General features: G+C 50.9%; 1 protein-coding gene across 5 annotated transcripts in view; it reads left to right on the top strand.

Annotated features, from left to right (window-relative positions):
• The window catches only part of ANKRD27 (ankyrin repeat domain 27), a 44,123-nt gene that overhangs the window by 12,910 nt on the left and 12,986 nt on the right, over positions 1-18,227 (top strand). For 3 of the 5 annotated variants that reach the window (XM_081806673.1, XM_081806671.1, XM_081806674.1), the window contains exons 4-21: positions 66-222; positions 955-1,109; positions 1,761-1,820; positions 1,907-1,960; positions 2,072-2,137; positions 2,227-2,303; positions 2,881-3,002; positions 4,645-4,723; positions 5,217-5,349; positions 10,279-10,371; positions 11,421-11,548; positions 12,318-12,400; positions 12,864-12,979; positions 13,310-13,402; positions 14,737-14,934; positions 16,583-16,642; positions 16,742-16,861; positions 17,849-17,893. In XM_081806673.1, the coding sequence (XP_081662799.1) occupies positions 66-222; positions 955-1,109; positions 1,761-1,820; positions 1,907-1,960; positions 2,072-2,137; positions 2,227-2,303; positions 2,881-3,002; positions 4,645-4,723; positions 5,217-5,349; positions 10,279-10,371; positions 11,421-11,548; positions 12,318-12,400; positions 12,864-12,979; positions 13,310-13,402; positions 14,737-14,934; positions 16,583-16,642; positions 16,742-16,861; positions 17,849-17,893 (1,839 nt within the window). The remainder of the gene's footprint in view (positions 1-65; positions 223-954; positions 1,110-1,760; positions 1,821-1,906; positions 1,961-2,071; positions 2,138-2,226; positions 2,304-2,880; positions 3,003-4,644; positions 4,724-5,216; positions 5,350-10,278; positions 10,372-11,420; positions 11,549-12,317; positions 12,401-12,863; positions 12,980-13,309; positions 13,403-14,736; positions 14,935-16,582; positions 16,643-16,741; positions 16,862-17,848; positions 17,894-18,227) is intronic. The other 2 variants (XM_081806672.1, XM_081806675.1) reach the window with 2 other exon arrangements.

Below are 18,227 nucleotides of genomic sequence, written 5' to 3'. Positions count from 1 at the left end.
CCAGGCGGAGGGGGGATCGACGGTCACCCCCGGCCACTGGCGCAGTGACGGCTCTCTTGTTCCAGGATGTCTTTATACAAGGAAACAGGATTAAATTAGGAGCTGGTTTCGCCTGTCTTCTCTCAGTGCCCATTCTCTTTGAAGAAACTTTCTACAATGAGAAAGAAGAAAGTTTCAGCATACTTTGTATAGCCCATCCTTTGGAAAAGAGAGAGAGTTCAGGTATTCTGGGAGAAAAACCCCTTTCCGCTGATTTGGAGAACTGTGTTTGTTGAACTTCCTCCTGACATAGCTGTGGTAAACATCCCATAAAATATTCAAGAGCCTGCTAGAAGCCTGCCTAACTTTACAGTAATTCCCCAGAGCTTAATCAAAAAGTCATCCTGAGCTAAGACAGTGTGGCTGGGGGCTGCTGTGTATGGTTGCACAGGTTGGACATTACACAATTCTGGGAGGCAACATCGATGTAGACCTCTGTGTGAACGTGGCCCCCTGGAGCTGTACAGGGTGGTTTGACCTTGGGCCTCAGTGTTAGAGCTAACTCTTATACCATTATTGCCCACCCAGCCCCACTATTGTGCCTCTTTGAGAGCTCATTATTTTTAATAAATAATAATTCTTCAGTTCTTCCAGGAAACTGAGACAACCATGTGCTAAATGTACTCTGAGGCCTGTATTGCCAGGAATCAGGGGTTGTTCACCAGAGCCTCATAGGTCATGCCCACAGTCTCAACTTGTTTTGTCCAAGGAAAGGGCTTCAAGAGGGCCAGGCTCTCTGGACCCTGAGCTGTCCTGTAACGAGGCTGCTCTTGGGCAGTATCTTGAAATAATTCCTGTCCTCTCCTGGAAGATGGGGCTCCAGACCCTGGGGGAGCAGGGCAAAGGATGTGGTACTTCCCCCATTAGGAAACTGTGAAGGCTTCAGCCAGCCTGACCCTTTGTCTCTTTTTTCAGAAGAGCCTTCAACATCTTCAGATCCCTTTACCCTGAAAACCATCGAAGATGTGAGGGAGTTTTTGGGACGACACACGGAGAGATTTGACAGGAGCATTGCTTCTTTCCAGCGAACGTTCAAGGAATGTGAAAGAAAGAGCCTCCGTCAACACATAGTCAGTAGCTGTGTCTTGCTTTGCCAGGGTGCCCTGGCTCAGGCCGGTTCAAGAAATGGGGATCCCTCTCAGTGCACTCTGAAACTGTGCTGCCTCCACTGTTGGAAGCTTTACTTAAATGTTTCCTTCTAACAATAAAAGTAGTCAAGCCACTGGAGAAAACTTGAACCTGACAAAGTATAAAAATGAATATTGTTATCACCTATGTGAACCCCAAGGGAAATTTTCTCTAACCCTTCATGCCTATACACTTTAAAAAAAAAAAAAAAAAGCAGGGCGCCTGGGTGGCTCAGTTGGTTAAGCGACTGCCTTCGGCTCAGGTCATGATCCTGGAGTCCCGGGATCGAGTCCCGCATCGGGCTCCCTGCTCGGCAGGGAGTCTGCTTCTCCCTCTGACCCTCCTCCCTCTCATGCTCTCCGTCTCTCATTCTCTCTCTCTCAAATAAATAAATAAAATCTTTAAAAAAAAAAAAAAAAGTGGAAAAAAAAAATCACATAATTATTTGATAAGCCTGTATCAGGACTTAAAGCTTTTCACCCAGGAAGTGCATCTTGTGAAATGTTCTGGCTCTGGGATGCGTGACACGTTTTGGGTTTTGTGTTGGGGCCTTGGGTTATGAGTGACCTGTTTCTCTGCCGTGTGTTGCACAGGACTCGGTGAATGCTCTCTACACCAAATGCCTCCAGCAGCTTCTGAGGGACTCTCACCTGGTAAGCAGCAGGACTTTCAAAAGAGAGAACTGCAGTTTGCCCACATGCCAGTCCAAGCTCTTTAACGGTACCTTCTTGTCCTGCAGAAAATGCTTGCCAAGCAGGAGGCCCAGATGAATCTGCTGAAGCAGGCAGTGGAGGTAAGAGGCCAGGCCAGTGCAGGGAGAGGAGGCAGTGGTGCGGGGGGAGGGGGAGGCTCTCCTGGTCCCCTCTGCACACTCGGAACGGCGGTCTGTTCGTTGATTCCACAGATGTACGTCCAGCATGATATTTATGATCTGATCTTTAAATATGTGGGGACCATGGAGGCAAGCGAGGTAGGTCCTAAATCCCCGTCATCCCGGTTGGAAGCCTTTTATCCTTAGCCGTTTAAGAAGTTTGAAGCTTCGTTAAAATCTGTTGTTAGGATGCTGCCTTCAACAAAATCACGAGAAGCCTTCAAGATCTTCAGCAGAAGGACATTGGCGTGAAACCTGAGTGCAGGTAAGAGTTTGCACTGCCGTAGCTCGGCATCCTCAGAGGCTGGGGCCTCTGCTCCTGGAAGCAGGGCTCTCAGCGGCAGGGACCGCACACTGTTTTGGCCTGGTTCATACCGAGGAACAGCGCGGTCACTTGTGACCAAAGATAAAGGACTGAGGTTGGCAGATGTCACCCTCCTGAGCTGGGTAGGAACTCAAGGGGTGGGGGTTTCGCACAGCTGGTCTTTTGACCTGCTTTTGAATTAATTTATGTTTCTTTAGGATACAAAAATGTCTTGTGTTTATGCTGAAACTATTTTAACTCCTTTGAGCTATCTCACTCTGGGGCTAAGGGTTTTTATTTTTATTTTCTCCTAATTTTCTGGCGCAGCTATAATACCATTTTGCATCCTGAATGGGACATGCAAAGGTGTTGAGTTTTGCCACTCATTTGAGTCCGATTGCTCCCGAGTTTCTGTTTTTGTTCGTCGTTACTTACGGTTTGTCTGTAAGCAGAGTAAATCTGAGGTATGCTATTAGATCAGGGAAGAAGGGCCCTCCCACTGTGGTCTTAAGTTGTCACTTTCCAAATTATTTTGCAGCTTCAACATACCTCGTGCAAAGAGAGAGCTGGCTCAGCTGAACAAGTGCACCTCCCCACAGCAGAAGTTGATTTGTTTGCGAAAGGTGGTGCAGCTAATAACCCAGTCTCCCAGCCAGAGAGGTTTGTGCTCAGGGGAGGGGCCTGGCGGTGGAGTAGACACTTAACGTCCAGATGCAAAAGTCTGTTAAGGAGCAGTGTCGTCTTCAAGGATCACACAGCTGGGCTGATGTGCCGCAGAGCATCCCTGTGTGAGCACCCCGGAGTCTGCTCTGATACCTGGGTGCCTAGCGATGGGGGCTTGGGGGTAGGATAGGCAAGATAAGGGTAAGAGAACAGTGGCGGAGAAGAAGCGGCCTCAAAAGCAAGCCAAGCTTCCTCATACCTGCATGGGTGCCACAAAGCTGGTCTATAAATCAGAATCCAAGCCACACAGGTTATTTGAGAACCTGACTTTGCGATAGCTTTGGGTTTCCAGAATGACACTGTCCACAGCTCAAGTCTGAGCTTGCCAAGGTACAGCAATGTGTATGATTGACTTTAAGCTTCCTGTTGTGTGTTCTCTTGAAGTTGTCATGGTGCTAGGGTGTGGGTGTATGGCCCCATCAGGACATTCACTGCCGACTGTTTAGTCCAGGGCCGCACCGCTCACCGGCCTCCTTTGGCAGCTGTGTTCCAGCCTGAAGCTGTTCCATTGACAAAATTTTTTTTTTTAAAGGTTTTATTTATTTCTTTGACAGAGAGAGACACAGTGAGAGAGGGAACACAAGCAGGGGGAGTGGGAGAGGGAGAAGCAGGCTTCCCGCTGAGCAGGGAGCCCGATGCGGGGCTCGATCCCAGGACCCTGGGATCATGACCTGAGCCGAAGGCAGCCGCTTAACGACTGAGCCACCCAGGTGTCCCCCATTGACAAAATTTTTTGGCTTAAAATTACAACCTTTAATCTTAAAGAAAAATGATCCAAACTGGTGATGGGTACATGGGGGTTCAACTATTCATTAGACCCATCTTCCTAATTTTGTGTCTGTTTAAAATTTTCTGTTATAAAAAGTAAAGCAAAATAAGCTAAGAAGAAAGTAAAGGGGAGTCATATCTGTGTGGGCAGATAAGGGGTGATCCTCAAAGCGCATTAAGTGAAATGAGAGGGAGTGTATATGGTACACTTCTAACAGCATTCCAGAAAAAGGGGCAGCTCTTTATTCATATGCACAGTGGTGAGTTCCTAGACTGTCTCTGGAAGGTTAGGTGGGAAGGAACAGCAGTAGCCTCTGGGGGAAGATTGGGCAGTGGGGATGGGAGAGACAGTCACAGTTTGCTCTTTTGTGCTATTCAAATTTTTTAGACATGTGAATGGATTCCTTAAAATTTCAAAGTGAAAAAAATTAAAACAAGCTAAAAATGAGCATTAGACTTTGCAGTGTATAAAATGGAAATGATCTCAGGAGGAAAGAGGCTTTTCATGGTGGCTCTGGGCACACCTTCGCCTCGTGTCCGCCATCCCTGACTTGAACCGCCTGGAAGGTGGCGAGGGGGAGAGTGCTTGGAATTTCCTTCTTTTGCACATGTTCTGAGAATGCTAGGCATTCGCTTTCCCCTCAAATGTGACATCAGTTCAGGACACTGTAAAAGGAATTGTGCAGTGGAACTTCTCCCTGATGTGTAGTCTCACTGGATTGTGACTTTGTGGGTTGGATGATGGTGGGGAGTTGATAACACCTCTTGGTCTCATGATGGCTTCAAACATGTGTTTTCCTCCCCACCGCAGTTAACTTGGAGACCATCTGTGCTGATGATCTGCTATCGGTCCTGTTGTATTTGCTTGTGAAAACAGAGATCCCTAATTGGTAATATTTTCTGTTAAAATACTTTTTCAAAATGGCAGCATTGTACTGGGGTGGTTTTAGCATAACTCCAGGAAATCGAGCGCCCCTTATGAGTCCGTCGCTGTGTCTGCCCTGCCTTTGTTCTGCAGAGGGTGGCTGTCATTCCATTTACAGATGAGGCCCAGAGAGCTTATGTTTCTTGTTCTGGAACACGCAGCTGGTCAGTGACTGAGAGGGATGCTGACTCCAGTTCTGTTTGACTCCAGAGCCCGTCCTCTTCTGACGGGAGCCCCCAGTTCACTTTACAGTAGTCAGCTTTTTAAAAACTGGTATACTCCAGGAAAGGACCAAATAGTTTACTCATTTTCCTAATTGCACATGCTCTAGAGCTTAAGGGGGTAGCAGTCAGAGCTCCTGGAGCTAACAGACTTCAGTCACTCACGCCCATAGTGCTGTTTCTGGAGCGGTGTTAATTGGGTACACAACAGTGAAACTTTTTTCTTCCTTTTGTTAGGATGGCAAATTTGAGTTATATCAAAAACTTCAGATTTAGCAGCTCAGCAAAAGATGAATTGGGATACTGCCTGACCTCGATTGAGGCTGCGATCGAATATATTCGGCAAGGAAGCCTCTCCGTTAAGCCGCCCGTAAGATTCCTCCTGCCCTGGCCTTTCTTTGTGGGTGTCAGGGCCCCTTTGCTAGGGTTCTGAGGTTGGCGGGTGGGGAGGGGATTCTTCTTCTTCTTCTTTTTTTTTTCAAGATTTATTTATTTGAAATTGAGAGAGAGTGGGTGGGGGAGAGCGAGCAAGCGCACGAGCAGGGGGACTAGCAGAGGGTGAGGGAGCCCGACCCGGGGCTCGATCCCAGGACCCTGAGATCACGACCTGAGCCGAAGGCAGACACTTCACCTTGGCTGAGCCACCCAGGCGCCCCAGGGGAGGGGGATTCTTAAATGGTCTCCCAAGAACGGGGTCTCTACTGTCTTAAGGGCTGTGAGGCTTGACAACCACCCAGCAGCCTGAAACGCTAAGCACCCAATTGGGTGTGGAAGTTGGCAGGATATGACCGGGATTCACAGTTAAAATCCTGCTTTGTTAATCCTCGCCATCCTCAAAAAAAGCAATAGGCAGAAGGGAGAAGCTAGAAACCATGAGTTTGGATATCTAGGCAAGAGATGGGATTATTCACATATGCAATTTTAGGACTCTGGCCTTATTATGATTTTCTTGGTGAGCTTTGCTTAGGAGAGGCGGTTGTATTTCGATGGGAAGTGTGAGATCTTACACCAAGATCGCATTGCTGGCCTATTGCACCAGCTAGCAAAATGTGACAGTACGCACAGAATTTCAACAACATTGAAAGTAATAAGATGAAGAGATTCCTACATTACACGCCAGGAATCCTGAGGACTGAGCATTCCCTTGATCGTAGAATCTCCCCAAGTGATGATAAGTTAAAATAGCTGGGAAAAAATCAGAGGCCTGCCCAGACAGGTGCACTTGGGTGAAATCATTCATTGTTAAAATCTTTATGTGTTTTCCCGTCTTTCTCCCATCCGTGTATACTTCACATAATTTAAAGTATATTGTGTATAGCATTTTACACTGTTTTGCCCAAAAGAATTGTTTGTTTTTTTTCTGATTAGGAGACCGATACTTGCTTATAAGCAATATTTACAATATACAGTTGACCCTTGAACAACTCAGGGGTTCAAGTTGCTGACCTTCCACTTGATTGAAAATCTGCATATAACTTGTGATTTCCCCCCAAAACTTGACTACTAGTAGCCTGCTGTTGACCAGGGGCCTAACTGATGATATAAACAGTTGATTAACACATATGGTGTATGTTATATGTATTCTATACTGTAATCTTACAATAAAGTCAGCTGGAGAAAAAAATGTTGTTAAGGAAATCATAAGGAAGAGAACATACATTTAGAGTACGATACTGTGTCTGTCGCCATCTGAGCGGACCCGTGCAGTTCAGACCTGTGTTCAAGGGACAGCTGTATACACTTGCAGTGAAGACAACAAATACCTCCCGCAAACTCACCAGCTGGGGATGACTTATTAACGTTTTGGCATATGTCTCTTTTCTGTGCCTTTACAGGTTTTTAAGAGATTTTATTTATTTATTTATTTATTATTTTTAATTTATATTTTAATTAACATTTTTTTTTTAAAGATTTTATTTATTTATTTGACAGAGAGAGCACAAGCAGTGGGAGTGGGAGAGGGAGAAGCAGACTCCCCACTAAGCAGGGAGCCTGACACGGGGCTCGATCCCAGAACCCTGGGATCATGACCTGAGCCGAAGGTAGCCGCTTAACTGACTGAGCCACCCAGGTGCCCCTTAATTAACATTTTTTAACTTAAATTCAATTAGCCAACGTATAGTACATCATTAATTTTTGGTGTGTTCAGTGATTCATTAGTTGCGTATAACACCCAGTGCTCATCACATCGTGCGCCCTCCTTATTTTAGAGGGGGAGAGAGTGTGTGTGAGCAGGGGGAGGAGTAGAGAGAGAGAGGGAGAGAGAGAGAGAGAGTCCCAAGCAGACCCCACACTGAGTGAAGAGCCCCACGCAGGGCTCAGTCCCACGACCCCGAGATCATGACCTGAGCCGAAACCACGAGTCAGGTGCTCCACCTACTAAGCCACCCAGGCACCCCTATACAGTTGTATTTTTAACGAAAATTTGAAATTATGCTCCTCTTACCGGCATGTAGGCTGATGGTAGGAATTGCCTGATGCTTCTCGATGGGGTCAGGGGTGCCCCTTGTCGCCTGGGGGGAGGTGCTGTCGTCCCCTTGCTATGCCCGTAACTGCACAGTGGCCATCCTGTAAGCCTGCTTACTTCCTGCGGCGTGTGGGCAGCAAGACTAACACCTGAAGCCTCTGACCAGAGCGGAAGGAGGTGGCTGACCACACAGCACCAGCGAGTTTGCCACACCCACTTCGACTTCACACAACATCCCGAGTGGGATTGGGGAGTTGTTTTGGTTTTTAATTTTTATTTATTTATTTTTAAAGATTTTATTTTTAAGTAATCTTGACACCCACCATGGGGCTCGAACTCACAATCCTGAGGTCAAGACCCGCGTTCCCCACCGACTGAGCTAGCCAGGCGCCCCTGGATTGGGGGAGTTTTGAGGGGTGGCCCCTCTTGTGCTGGTGTTGGTTCGAGCCCAGCACTTGTATTTGCCCTTGGGCAAGTCTGTTTCTGAGTTTCTGTCCATTTCTTACCTACACTGAGGATGAGGCTGTATGTTTCACCTCTTGCTAGGAGTTTACAGGAATGCACTAGGGTGTTTGGAAGTGTCTTTGTGAAGCACGAGCTGATACTCTTGCCCTCAGCTTGCTCTTCCAACACCCCCGCGTCTGGGTGTCTCTATTTCCTGGCTCTCTGGTGCGTCCTGTGTGGATAGCCTCTGCGGGCAAGGTGGGGACACCGCCCAGTGTGCCCCTCTTGTCTGAGGTGTCTGCCCCTGGTCCTGGTCCTGCTTTCTGGGTGGGGGTGGTTGGTCCCATCTGGTGTTGGGACAAGGTGTGCCTCATCCTTACAGCTGGCCGTGGAGCCAGTCCCTTGGGCCTTGAGTGGGGCAGGCCTGAGAGATGCTCCTTACCTGTATTGACAGGACAGGTGTGGTGGCTTCTTGTCTTTCGTGGTGCCAGCATTGAGCTCTGCCTTGGCCTTGGTCAGCCGTAGCTGCTGACTGGCTTCCTGTCTTAGTGCAGTTCTGCCTCGGAAGGTGTGAGGCCCGTGCGATGTGTCGGTGTCCCTTCCTGGGGAAGGAGCTCGAGTGGATTTCCACACAGCAGCTGAGAGCATTCAGGACTCAATATCAGTAAATCGAATTTTGTTTTCCTGTTGCCTCTTTATATAATGTGATGTAGTTTCACAGATATTTCCCCCCAAGATCTAATTGTATCTGAGGTGACCATATATACTTCTTTTTTTTTTAAAGATTTTATTTATTTGACAGAGAAACAGCGAGAGAGGGAACACAAGCAGGGGAGTGGGAGAGGGAGAAGCAGGCTTCCCACGGAGCAGGGAGCCCGATACGGGACTCGATCCCAGGACCCTGGGACCATGACACAAGCCGAAGGCATTCACTTAACCGACTGAGCCATCCAGGGGCCCCCCATATATGCATTCTTTAAGCATAAAGACTTGAAAGTCTCGTAAATAAAGACTAGCTTTTTGGAAATAAGCATTACTGGGATGACCCTAGTTTAACCCCTGTAGACCAAAAGCCAGAACACTGAAAGAACTGATCCCCTTCTCTGTTCCAGCTTTGTGGGCTCCTGGTCTTTCTCACTGTACTGGGCTTCTCATAAATAGTATGTACCCCCTTCCCAAATGGATCTGAGCTGATGTGCTGTCTCTTCCGGTAGGTCATTTCTCCTTGAAGGTTCAGGCCCTGCGGACTTGCCTCTCTTCATCATTGCCCTTCCTGTGGTTACCCAGAGTGGAGGAAGGGACCCCACATTTACCTGAGCAATAGCATCTTTCACATTTCTCTGACCCTAATCTGCTGGGCTATAAATCACTGAATAAAACAGGTTGCTAGAGCTTTATATAGTAGATGGCAGCTGGGAGCAAATGGGCTCTCATTCTGAGGGGTTGGTATGTGTTTGCCAGGTTAACCCTCTTGGGGCCACCACTGTGAGGGACCGTGCCTGACAGAGGACCCCAGAAAGGGGCCATCCCTGAGGTGCCACCCAGGCTGTGCCTTTAGCTGGATCTCTGAGTCAGAGCTTGAGGGCTGTGAAGGGCCTTATCCCACACTTTTGTCCGGGTTCTGTGAGTTCTTCTGGCAGCAACTGGCTGGGGGAGAAAAACCCCCTTTACCTCCCACTGAGACTTTTTTGAGGAAGTTAATTTGTCATCAGTCAAGTTGCAGATGCTCCAGTGAGCATGGAAAGGTCTCACTAGGAATTATCTCATAAAGGAAGGATGCATTTTTAGATTTTTGTATCTAAGTAAATATTACCTGTGATACAAAGACCTGAATTTATTATTTGGGGTAGACCCCGGTGTATTACAGGATTTGGGAACAGTGGCCATGTTCGTCGGCTATTTTAGTAAGTATGTTCAGAAAGCAAGACTCCTCTCTCTCTCCTGCTGGGTGACACTGGGAAATCTAGAACCGTCTGTCAGATGGTTGTCCTCCCTGTATGCCCAGATAAAGCGGCAGGGGCTAGGGCTGCAGGCTTTAGGACAGTGGTTTGAGAGGAGGAGGAGGCCAAGGCAATGCAGGCTTCCGTCCGGAGGAGGATGGTGTGAGCGCGCTACATTCCACACTTCGTGATGACACATTCCACACATGTGTGCACAGAGGCAGTGTGTCCCCAGGGCCCTGCTCCCAGCAGCCGCTTCCTGCAGGGACAGACGGAAGCCCTTGTCCCAGCCCGATGAGGATCTGCTCTCTGGCCCAGGGACAGAGGCTCTGCCAACTCTGTTCTGTGAGGAAGTAGCAGGGACTGAGCTCGGGTTCTCCATTTTGAAGGGTCTACATGGACATCTTGTGACAAGTTGACAAAACAGATTGTTGGGTTTCTCCTGCAGGAGTCGGAGGGATTTGGTGACCGACTATTCCTGAAGCAGAGAATGAGCCTGCTGTCTCAGATGACTTCAACTCCCATTGATTGTCTGTTTAAGGTAGGACACTGGGAAGTCCGTGTGGGCACAGGCGTGTGAGGGACGTTTCATCTTTCCCCATCTCTAGAGCCTCTACAGCATCCATCAGGGCAGTGCGCTCGGTTCAACACCGAAGTTCATGTTGTGCTCAGAGTGGGTGCAGGAATGCGGAGGTTTTACGTCTGTGCATCTCCCCCAAGGTCTGCTGTGCCGTGGCCGGGAGGGGCAGCACGCCTGGAGCCCTCTGCCCGAGCTGTCCTCCCTCCACTGGTTCGTCCAGGTCCACTCTGAGGTGCCTCCCGGTGGCCTCAACGGAGCTGACGCCTCTCCTGAGCTCCGGAAGCCCCGTGTTGCGGATGTTCATATGCAGCGGTGGTTCCATCACTTGGCACATGCGGGTGGCTCCCTGCCAGATATGATTGACCCCTGGGAGGCTAGTTGGTGAGGCCTGGGTGAGGGCAGACCTCCTCAGGGAGCCTGTGGGTGCTTCAGGCCACCCGGAGCCACAGTGGGTTCATGGAGCACCCAGGGAGCCTCCCAGGGGCCACTTGCTCCCCAGAACATCTCACTCCCTGAGAGGAGCACATCCAGGAATCACAGAGCTGAGCCCTGCACCGCAGGCTTATTTGGTGATGGGATCTCTCGCTAATGCAGCCATTCCCTTTCCCCGCAAACTGAGGCTCTGTTAGAACACAAGGGGACAGGACCAAGGTGTGTTCTAGGAAGGAGTCTGCATCCACCCCGAGGTTCAGGAGGCATGATCCTCCCGCCCCCATTGCTTTGGGAATTTTGTCATGTTGTTGTGTTAAGCTACGGACGATGTGTAACATTTCCAGAAGTGAAAGAGAGCATAAATGCACACCCACGTGGCCATCTCCAAGGCCATCTCCGTCCTATTTTGTGTCCATCCCCACCTGCTTTCCCTGTCCGCCCAGATTATTTCAAAACACATCCGAGAGAGCAAGTCATGTCATCCGTGCATACACAGATACGTGTTTCTCTAAGGGGGCTCCAAAAATTCACGTCTTAAGAAGAGAATTATTCCTTAACTTCGATACGTTACTTTGTAGCACATTGCGTCCGGGAACCAGAAAGAAGTGGAGAGACTTCTGAGCCAAGATGACCAAGATAAAGATGCCATCCAAAGGATGTGTCACCCTCTGTGTTTCTGTGAGAACTGTGAGAAACTTGTCTCTGGGTAAGAGTGTCCCCGTGGAGGCTCACTATGCCTACAAGCGTGAGGCGCGGGCCTGGGCCGAACTTTCCACTAGTTTGTTGTGCGATTTTGAATAAAGACCGTACCCTCGTGGCACTCCGCTTCCTCTGCTGTAAAGTGGAGACAGTAACATCCACCTCTTTGGAGAATCAGATGGAATAAAGGTCATAAAAATACTTGGCCTGCTGCTGGGCTGGGTGCCAGAGTAGGTGGGTACAGAGCCTACCCAACCCCAGAAAGCAGATTTTAGGATGGAAGGAATGTCAGCTTCTCCAGTAACCTTTTGGGTTTCCCTTCCCCTTGTCAGGCTGGGTGTCAGAGCCTGGAGGGGTGGGTTGGGGAGGGATGCTGGAACCAGATGCCTCACCCTGCAGGAGACCAAGTAGGGACTGGATGGTTTCTGGGACACTGTTAAAGAGATCCAGCTCACACCCCGAGATCTGTCTGCTAGCCCCAGGACTCTGGCATGTCCATCCTGGTAGGGAGAAGCTTTTCCTTGCCATTCCTAGGGTGTATTTTTCTATATCTTCTCTCTCTCTCTCTCTCCCTCTTTTTTTTAGAAAGAGAGCGCAAGTAGGGGTGGGGAGGGGCAGAGGGAGAGGGAGAATCTTAAGCAGGCTCCATGCTCAGCATGAGCCCAGTGTGGGGCTCGATCTCACAACTCTGAGATCATGACCTGAGCTGAAATCAAGAGTCGGATGCCCAACCAACTGAGCCACCCAGGCGTCCCCCGCTCTTCTCCCTCTTTTAGGAGGCTGAACGATCCCTCCATTGTCACTCCATTTTCCAGAGATGACAGGGGTCACACACCGCTCCATGTGGCCGCCCTCTGTGGTATGTGGTCTTGGGTTGGCCTTTGGTTGGGCTACTAAGGCAAAGGGATGGAGCCAGGGGTGGCCCAGCAGAGGCCTGACTGACGGGGCGGCGGAGTCGGGGGTGGCAGGGCCCATGTCGTGGGCCACCTCCAGGGGCTTTGCTTTTTTTAATGGTCGCATAGTATTCCATCCTGTGAACTGACGCACCACGGAATCTTCTGTGGATATCTAAGACTCTTTTCCACTACTTTCTGTTGCTGAGAGGTGGACCAGAGCCGAGCCCCCTCCGGAGGGGCAGGGTCTAAGGTGTCCTGAATCTAGAGTCTGGCTTGATGTTAGCTCTGGTCCCTCTCAACGGGAAAAACACTTCCTGGCATGTCCTCTGCCAGAGAAGAAGAGGGTAAAACAATGGGACTTCACGTGTAGGGCTTGGTGAGCCCCTGCTCTTTCCTTCTCTGCGGTGAGATCCCTCTGTTCTGCAGGGCAGGCATCCCTCATCGACTTCCTGGTTTCCAGGGGCGCGGTGGTAAATGCCACGGACTATCACGGGTCGGCCCCGCTGCATCTCGCCTGCCAGAAGGGCTATCAGAGCGTCACGGTGAGCAGGGACGCCACCCCTGTGCGCGTGCTCAGACGAGCCCGGCGCCACGTGTGCGGACCCTCACGGCCACGCTCCTGCGTCGCAGCCTCTCAGGATGGGCCGCGTGTCCCAGGCCACGGCGCCGCGGACAAGACCCCTCGGTGTCGATGTGAAACATCCTGACGGCTTTGGGGAAGAAGGGTGGGGCCGTGGGCCTTGTTCTTTAATGTCTCGGCGTTTTAAAGGGCAGGATGAGCGTGATGGTGGGATTTTAATTATAGCGTAGGTCAGTACGGTTGCAGGTGAGACCGCAGGCCACGCTGCTCACCGCGCTCGTCTCCTTGGCAGTTGCTGTTACTGCACTACAGGGCCAGCCCCGAGGTGCGGGACAGCCACGGCAGCACGCCTCTCCACCTGGCCTGCACCTACGGCCACGAAGACGTAAGTGGTGCCCCCCGTGCCCAGGGTAGCTCTTCTCCCCCTCTCTCACTCGCCGAGAGATGCCAGTTTCTGCTCGGTGTAACGTCCCGCTTTACTGGCATGTTTGGTGGGTGATTTCTCTTTGATTAAAAAAAAAAGCCTTAAATGTATTGCAGATGCCCTACTGAAGGAACAGAAAGCTAGACTTTAATCGCCCGTTAGCGTACCCTGAAATTAAAATCATTTTCCTCCATCCCTGCTGCCACCTGGTTCTGATCTTCGTTCACCTTCAGTTTTTACATCTTCCATTTTTGTAGTCATAGCGACAGTTGTATCATTTCCGCTTCCCCTTCACCTTGAACTGTGTGTGTGTGTGTGTGTGTGTGTGATTCTGTCCTGACCGCCCCCTCTCCATCTTCTCTGTGTGGGAACACGTGGGTTTACACGTACCCAAGGTAGAGGCCGGGTTAGGGGTAGATGTGGAAAAATGAGATCGTGCTCTCCCCATCTTTATAAAGCCACTTACTTTCTTAACGGTACATCATGGAAAACCTGGAGGTCAGTAAATGTAGCCCCAGCCCGTCCTTTAATCACTACCCAGCGAACTGTTGCGTGTGTCACATCTGTGTCCCTAAGACCACCCCTTGGGGCGACTGATAGGACTCGGCATATAGTCACGCTGCTATGATTGACGATAGCCAAAGGACCCAGGGCACAGTCACCAAAGGGAAGAGGTGTACGGATGAAGTCTGGAGGAAAGCAGGTGCAAGCTTTAAAGCTTCCTCTCCCCAGGGAGATGTACAGAACATCCTCGGTTCATCCAGCAGTGAGTTACAACAGCAAATATGAAGTGCTGTCTACCAGGAGAGCTCTGTAGGGACTCAGGGCCCAGGATTTTTACTGGAAGCTGGTCACGTAATTACGCTGTGCCTGCCACATGCCAAACTTCCAGACTTCTAGAAGAAAAGCAGGTGTTCAGCATAAACCATGTAGTTGCATGATTTAGACACAGTGAGCCATTCCGCAAATCCAAGCTCCTGAGGAACATTGCGAGTCAGGGGCCAGCCTGCAAGCGGGCCTTTCAGGGGACAGCGGTCTCCGGCCTGCTGTGGTCATTCCCTTCTGCACATGGATACATCACAATTTATTCAGCCTTTTCTTACTGATCAACAATTTTCAGAAAAATGATGTGTCCTGATGCGGTAACCTTGAACTCTGTCTCTCTGTTTCTGCACGTTTGTTTGGCGAGTGGCACCTGGCTGGAATCGGGGTGTGGACTGAGGCTGTGGCTTCCACAGACATTGCCCGGGGCTGGGCATGTGACTTACTGGTGGTATTTCCCATTTTCTCGGCAGTGTGTGAAGGCTCTGGTCTACTATGACGTGCAGTCGTGCAGACTGGATATTTGTAACGAGAAGGGAGACACCCCACTACACATAGCCGCACGTTGGGGCTACCAAGGCATCATAGAGACGTTGCTACAAAACGGGGCCTCCACGGAGATCCAGAACAGACTGAAAGAAACACCCCTCAAGTGTGCACTAAACTCAAAGGTAGCTTTTCATCATCTCAGAGTGTCAGTATGACTTAAAAAAAAAAATCAATGTCCAAAGATTGGGTCTTGGCTGTGCTGGACAAACTGCATTAGTGCTTGAGGCCCGAACTTGGCCTGTGCCCTCTCTGGTGCATTTAGGACCTGGTCGTCAGTGGGTTTTACTTATTTATATTATTTCCAGCTTAACCAGCAGTTTTTCTCAGTCTTGTTCCAAGAGCTGCCTCTAGCAGAGTTTGCCCCAGCCCCTGAGTGCTGTTGGTTTCAGAGCAGACGGCGTGGGGGGAAATGGGACAAAGGCTCTGGCCGAGAGAAGCAGGGATGGGGCCTGGGGTATGGAAACAGCACTCTGTCTTCCTGTTACTTCATCCTCGGCTCCTAAATGCCTTCTCTTTTGGCCAGTTTTGAACATCGTTATGTACGGTTTCTTTCATAATGAACCAATCCTTTCCTGTTGGTAATTTCTGGAACCACGTTAGTGTCTGGCAACGTGTCGTGGAAGTGGGGAGTGGATGGGGAGCGGGTGGGGAGCGAGGGGGCTCGCAGAGGCCGGTTCTCTGTGCCTCGCCCCCCGCAACTGCTCCGGCCGAGGGGATGCCCCCTGGAGAAGTGCGGCCCGAGGCCATCAGACCACGTCCAGAGCATCGCGGGTGTGTGGCCCACATGAGCAATCCTGTCTTGATGCCGGCCTCCCACCCTTTCCCTTCGTGCAGGCTCAGCTTTCCACCTTGTGACGTTTTACCAGCTGCTTTTACAGCTTCCAGCTCTGTTCCACGGGGTTCTTTCAGAGTGTTCACGTCTCTTTCTAGGAGAGCAGTTTTTGTCTTTTAACCACACTCGAGGTATGATTGATGCACAAAAAGTTGAACTTATTTAATGTGTGCAACTCAGGGAAGTTGGAGACAAATACACGCCAGTACAACCAGCTCCGTGACCCTCGCCACGGACGTGCGCGTCACCTCCAGATGTTTCCTTCCGCCCTCTTTCTGTGTCATGAGTAGTAGTATTATGTTGTGTGTGTCCTACGAACACAACATGAGGTCCCCAGTAGCCGATTCCGAAGGTGTAAATCCCTGCTGCTCACCCCAGGTGGGCCTCCGCCACGTTCCCCGTGCCCTCAGAGGGTCTCAGCTTTGTAGCGGCTGGATCCGCTGGGACGGGGCAGTGCCGCGCTTGGCCTGAGGAGTCCGCCAGGAGCAGAGGGCCCCTCTGCCCAGGTAGCTTCTCCCAGAGGCCCCTTCCAAGGGGAGATAGGCAGAGAGGAGAGCAGACCGCCTTCTTGGCTCAGCCCTGAGCTGTTCCTGCTCAAGACCCCGGGGTGCCAGTGGGAAGGTCACACTTTGTATCTGGACACACAACCTGGGGATGCCTTCTGTGCCCGGGCTTCTCTTGTCCTCTGAGCCCATTCAAGGGAAGCCGCAGCTCCTGTTCGGCAGCAGGGGCGGTGAGAGGCAGCAGGAAGCCCCCACTTAATCTGTGTGATCCTGGGTGAGCTCCCGCCTGCTCGGGCTGTGGTTTCTCTGTCTCTCCAGGGGTGTGGTCAGGCTGTGTGACCTTTGGAGGAGGTGGGCAGGTGGCCGGGCCTCCGGGTGACGCTGCTTTGGCGACCTTTCTCAGTAAGTATTTTTCATGTCCCCTTCTCGTCCTAGATTCTGTCGATAATGGAAGCTTATCATCTGCCCTTGGAAAGGAGGAGGAAGTCTTCAGAGGTGAGTGAATGAGGCTGGGCTTGGTGGCCCCCTGGGAGACCCCGGCCTGCTCTCTGGCCCTCACAAGGCCCTTCTCCTGTTGGGGCCCCCCGGCCACAGGTCCCGGTGCAGCCCCCTCAGCGCCCCGTGGACTCCATGAGCCAGGCCTCCTCCACCCCCAGCTTCTCCTCTGTGTTGGCGCGCTCCAGACGGCAGGAGCCCAAGAAGGACTACAGAGAGGTGAGGCTCCCAGGTGGGAGGGCGGACGGGAGGGTGGCCGTGTGTCAAGGCGGGCAGTTAAAGAGCCATGCATGACGAGGGCTGCGCAGGGGGCCCCGGGGGGTGCCCAGCCAGGAGTTCTCACACTGCTGCTTGCATGCTCGGCTCCTGAAGCAGCTCTTTGCTTTGGGGATTGTGTGTGTGTGTGTGTGTATATGTGAGACAGAGGGACAGAGGAGGGAGTCTTCTAGGAAAAGTCTAAGGAAAGTCACCGGTAGGTCCCCAGATTTAAGATCATTTTACAAAGTAAATTCTCAGCACTCACGTCCCATTCCGTAAGCATCCCTGTCAACCTGATGTATCGTCCCTGACTTCTGGCCAACACATTGTGTGCTGTAAAAGGTGATTTATAGCCTGTTTTTTTTTTTCTTCTCCATTTAACCTGTCTGCGAGCTCGTCCAGAGTCAGCCTGCAGAGCAGACCGTCCCGTGGACGTCCCACGACTCCTCTGCCTGCTCCCCTGTGTGCGGGGAGCCTCATTGCCTCCGCGCAGGGCATTCGTCCCCTGCCACCTGCAAGCTGTGACCTGCTCTTGGAGGGCCCGATGAGCTTAGCTTGATGCAAAGGCACAGTAGAGAAAGCCCGGAGACACATTCCAGAGTCTAAGAGAGCCCTGGAATGGTTCCTGGTGTGCCCTCAGCTGTCAGATGATGAGGGCTGAGTACGTGTGATCCTCCGGGGCGGCTGGCTTGTGCTTCATTGCAGTGACCGGCATCTCGCTTGGCCACGTCACCAGCAGATCATTCCATAGATCTCAGGGGGAGATGGGTTCGGTGCACGCTGGTACCCTCCTGGACGGCCTAGCCGGGCAGTGTCAGGGATATGCTTGCGAGATGCTGAATGAGGTGTTAAAACTCCACAAACCAAGAGACAAATGAGAGCCTTTGGGTCTTCTATTACTGCTTAATTATTGAAATCATTTCCTAAGATTCTTTTCCTTTACTGAAGGTAGAAAAACTTTTAAGAGCGGTTGCCGATGGAGATCTAGAAATGGTGAGTTTTTAGCAGCACGTCTAAAACTTGCTGTCGGTGAAAAGAGCTGAGCCTGTTTTTTGTCTCTGGTTCAGTCAGGAGCTATGTTCTGTTCACGTTCACACGGAAGGGCTGCATTTAATGACTGCGCAGTAATGTAGGTGTTCACGTTTTCCTTTCACATACTGAGCAGGTGGTCATAAAGCGGCACAGAGAGCCTACTAGAGGATCACGTTCCGGGAGGCTGGTGAAATGTTGGCCAGCCCCGCCGTGTGCAGGAGCACAGAATGCGGGCTCCGAGCCTGGCCCACTAGCTGGGAGCAGGATGTGCAGGCAGGGAGGGTGGAGAGGAGGA

Source organism: Leptonychotes weddellii, chromosome 16 (assembly GCF_054177405.1).
Source record: "Leptonychotes weddellii isolate Sample4059 chromosome 16, ASM5417740v2, whole genome shotgun sequence".
NCBI lineage: Eukaryota > Metazoa > Chordata > Mammalia > Carnivora > Phocidae > Leptonychotes > Leptonychotes weddellii.
This window is presented reverse-complemented; position numbering and strand designations above follow the sequence as displayed.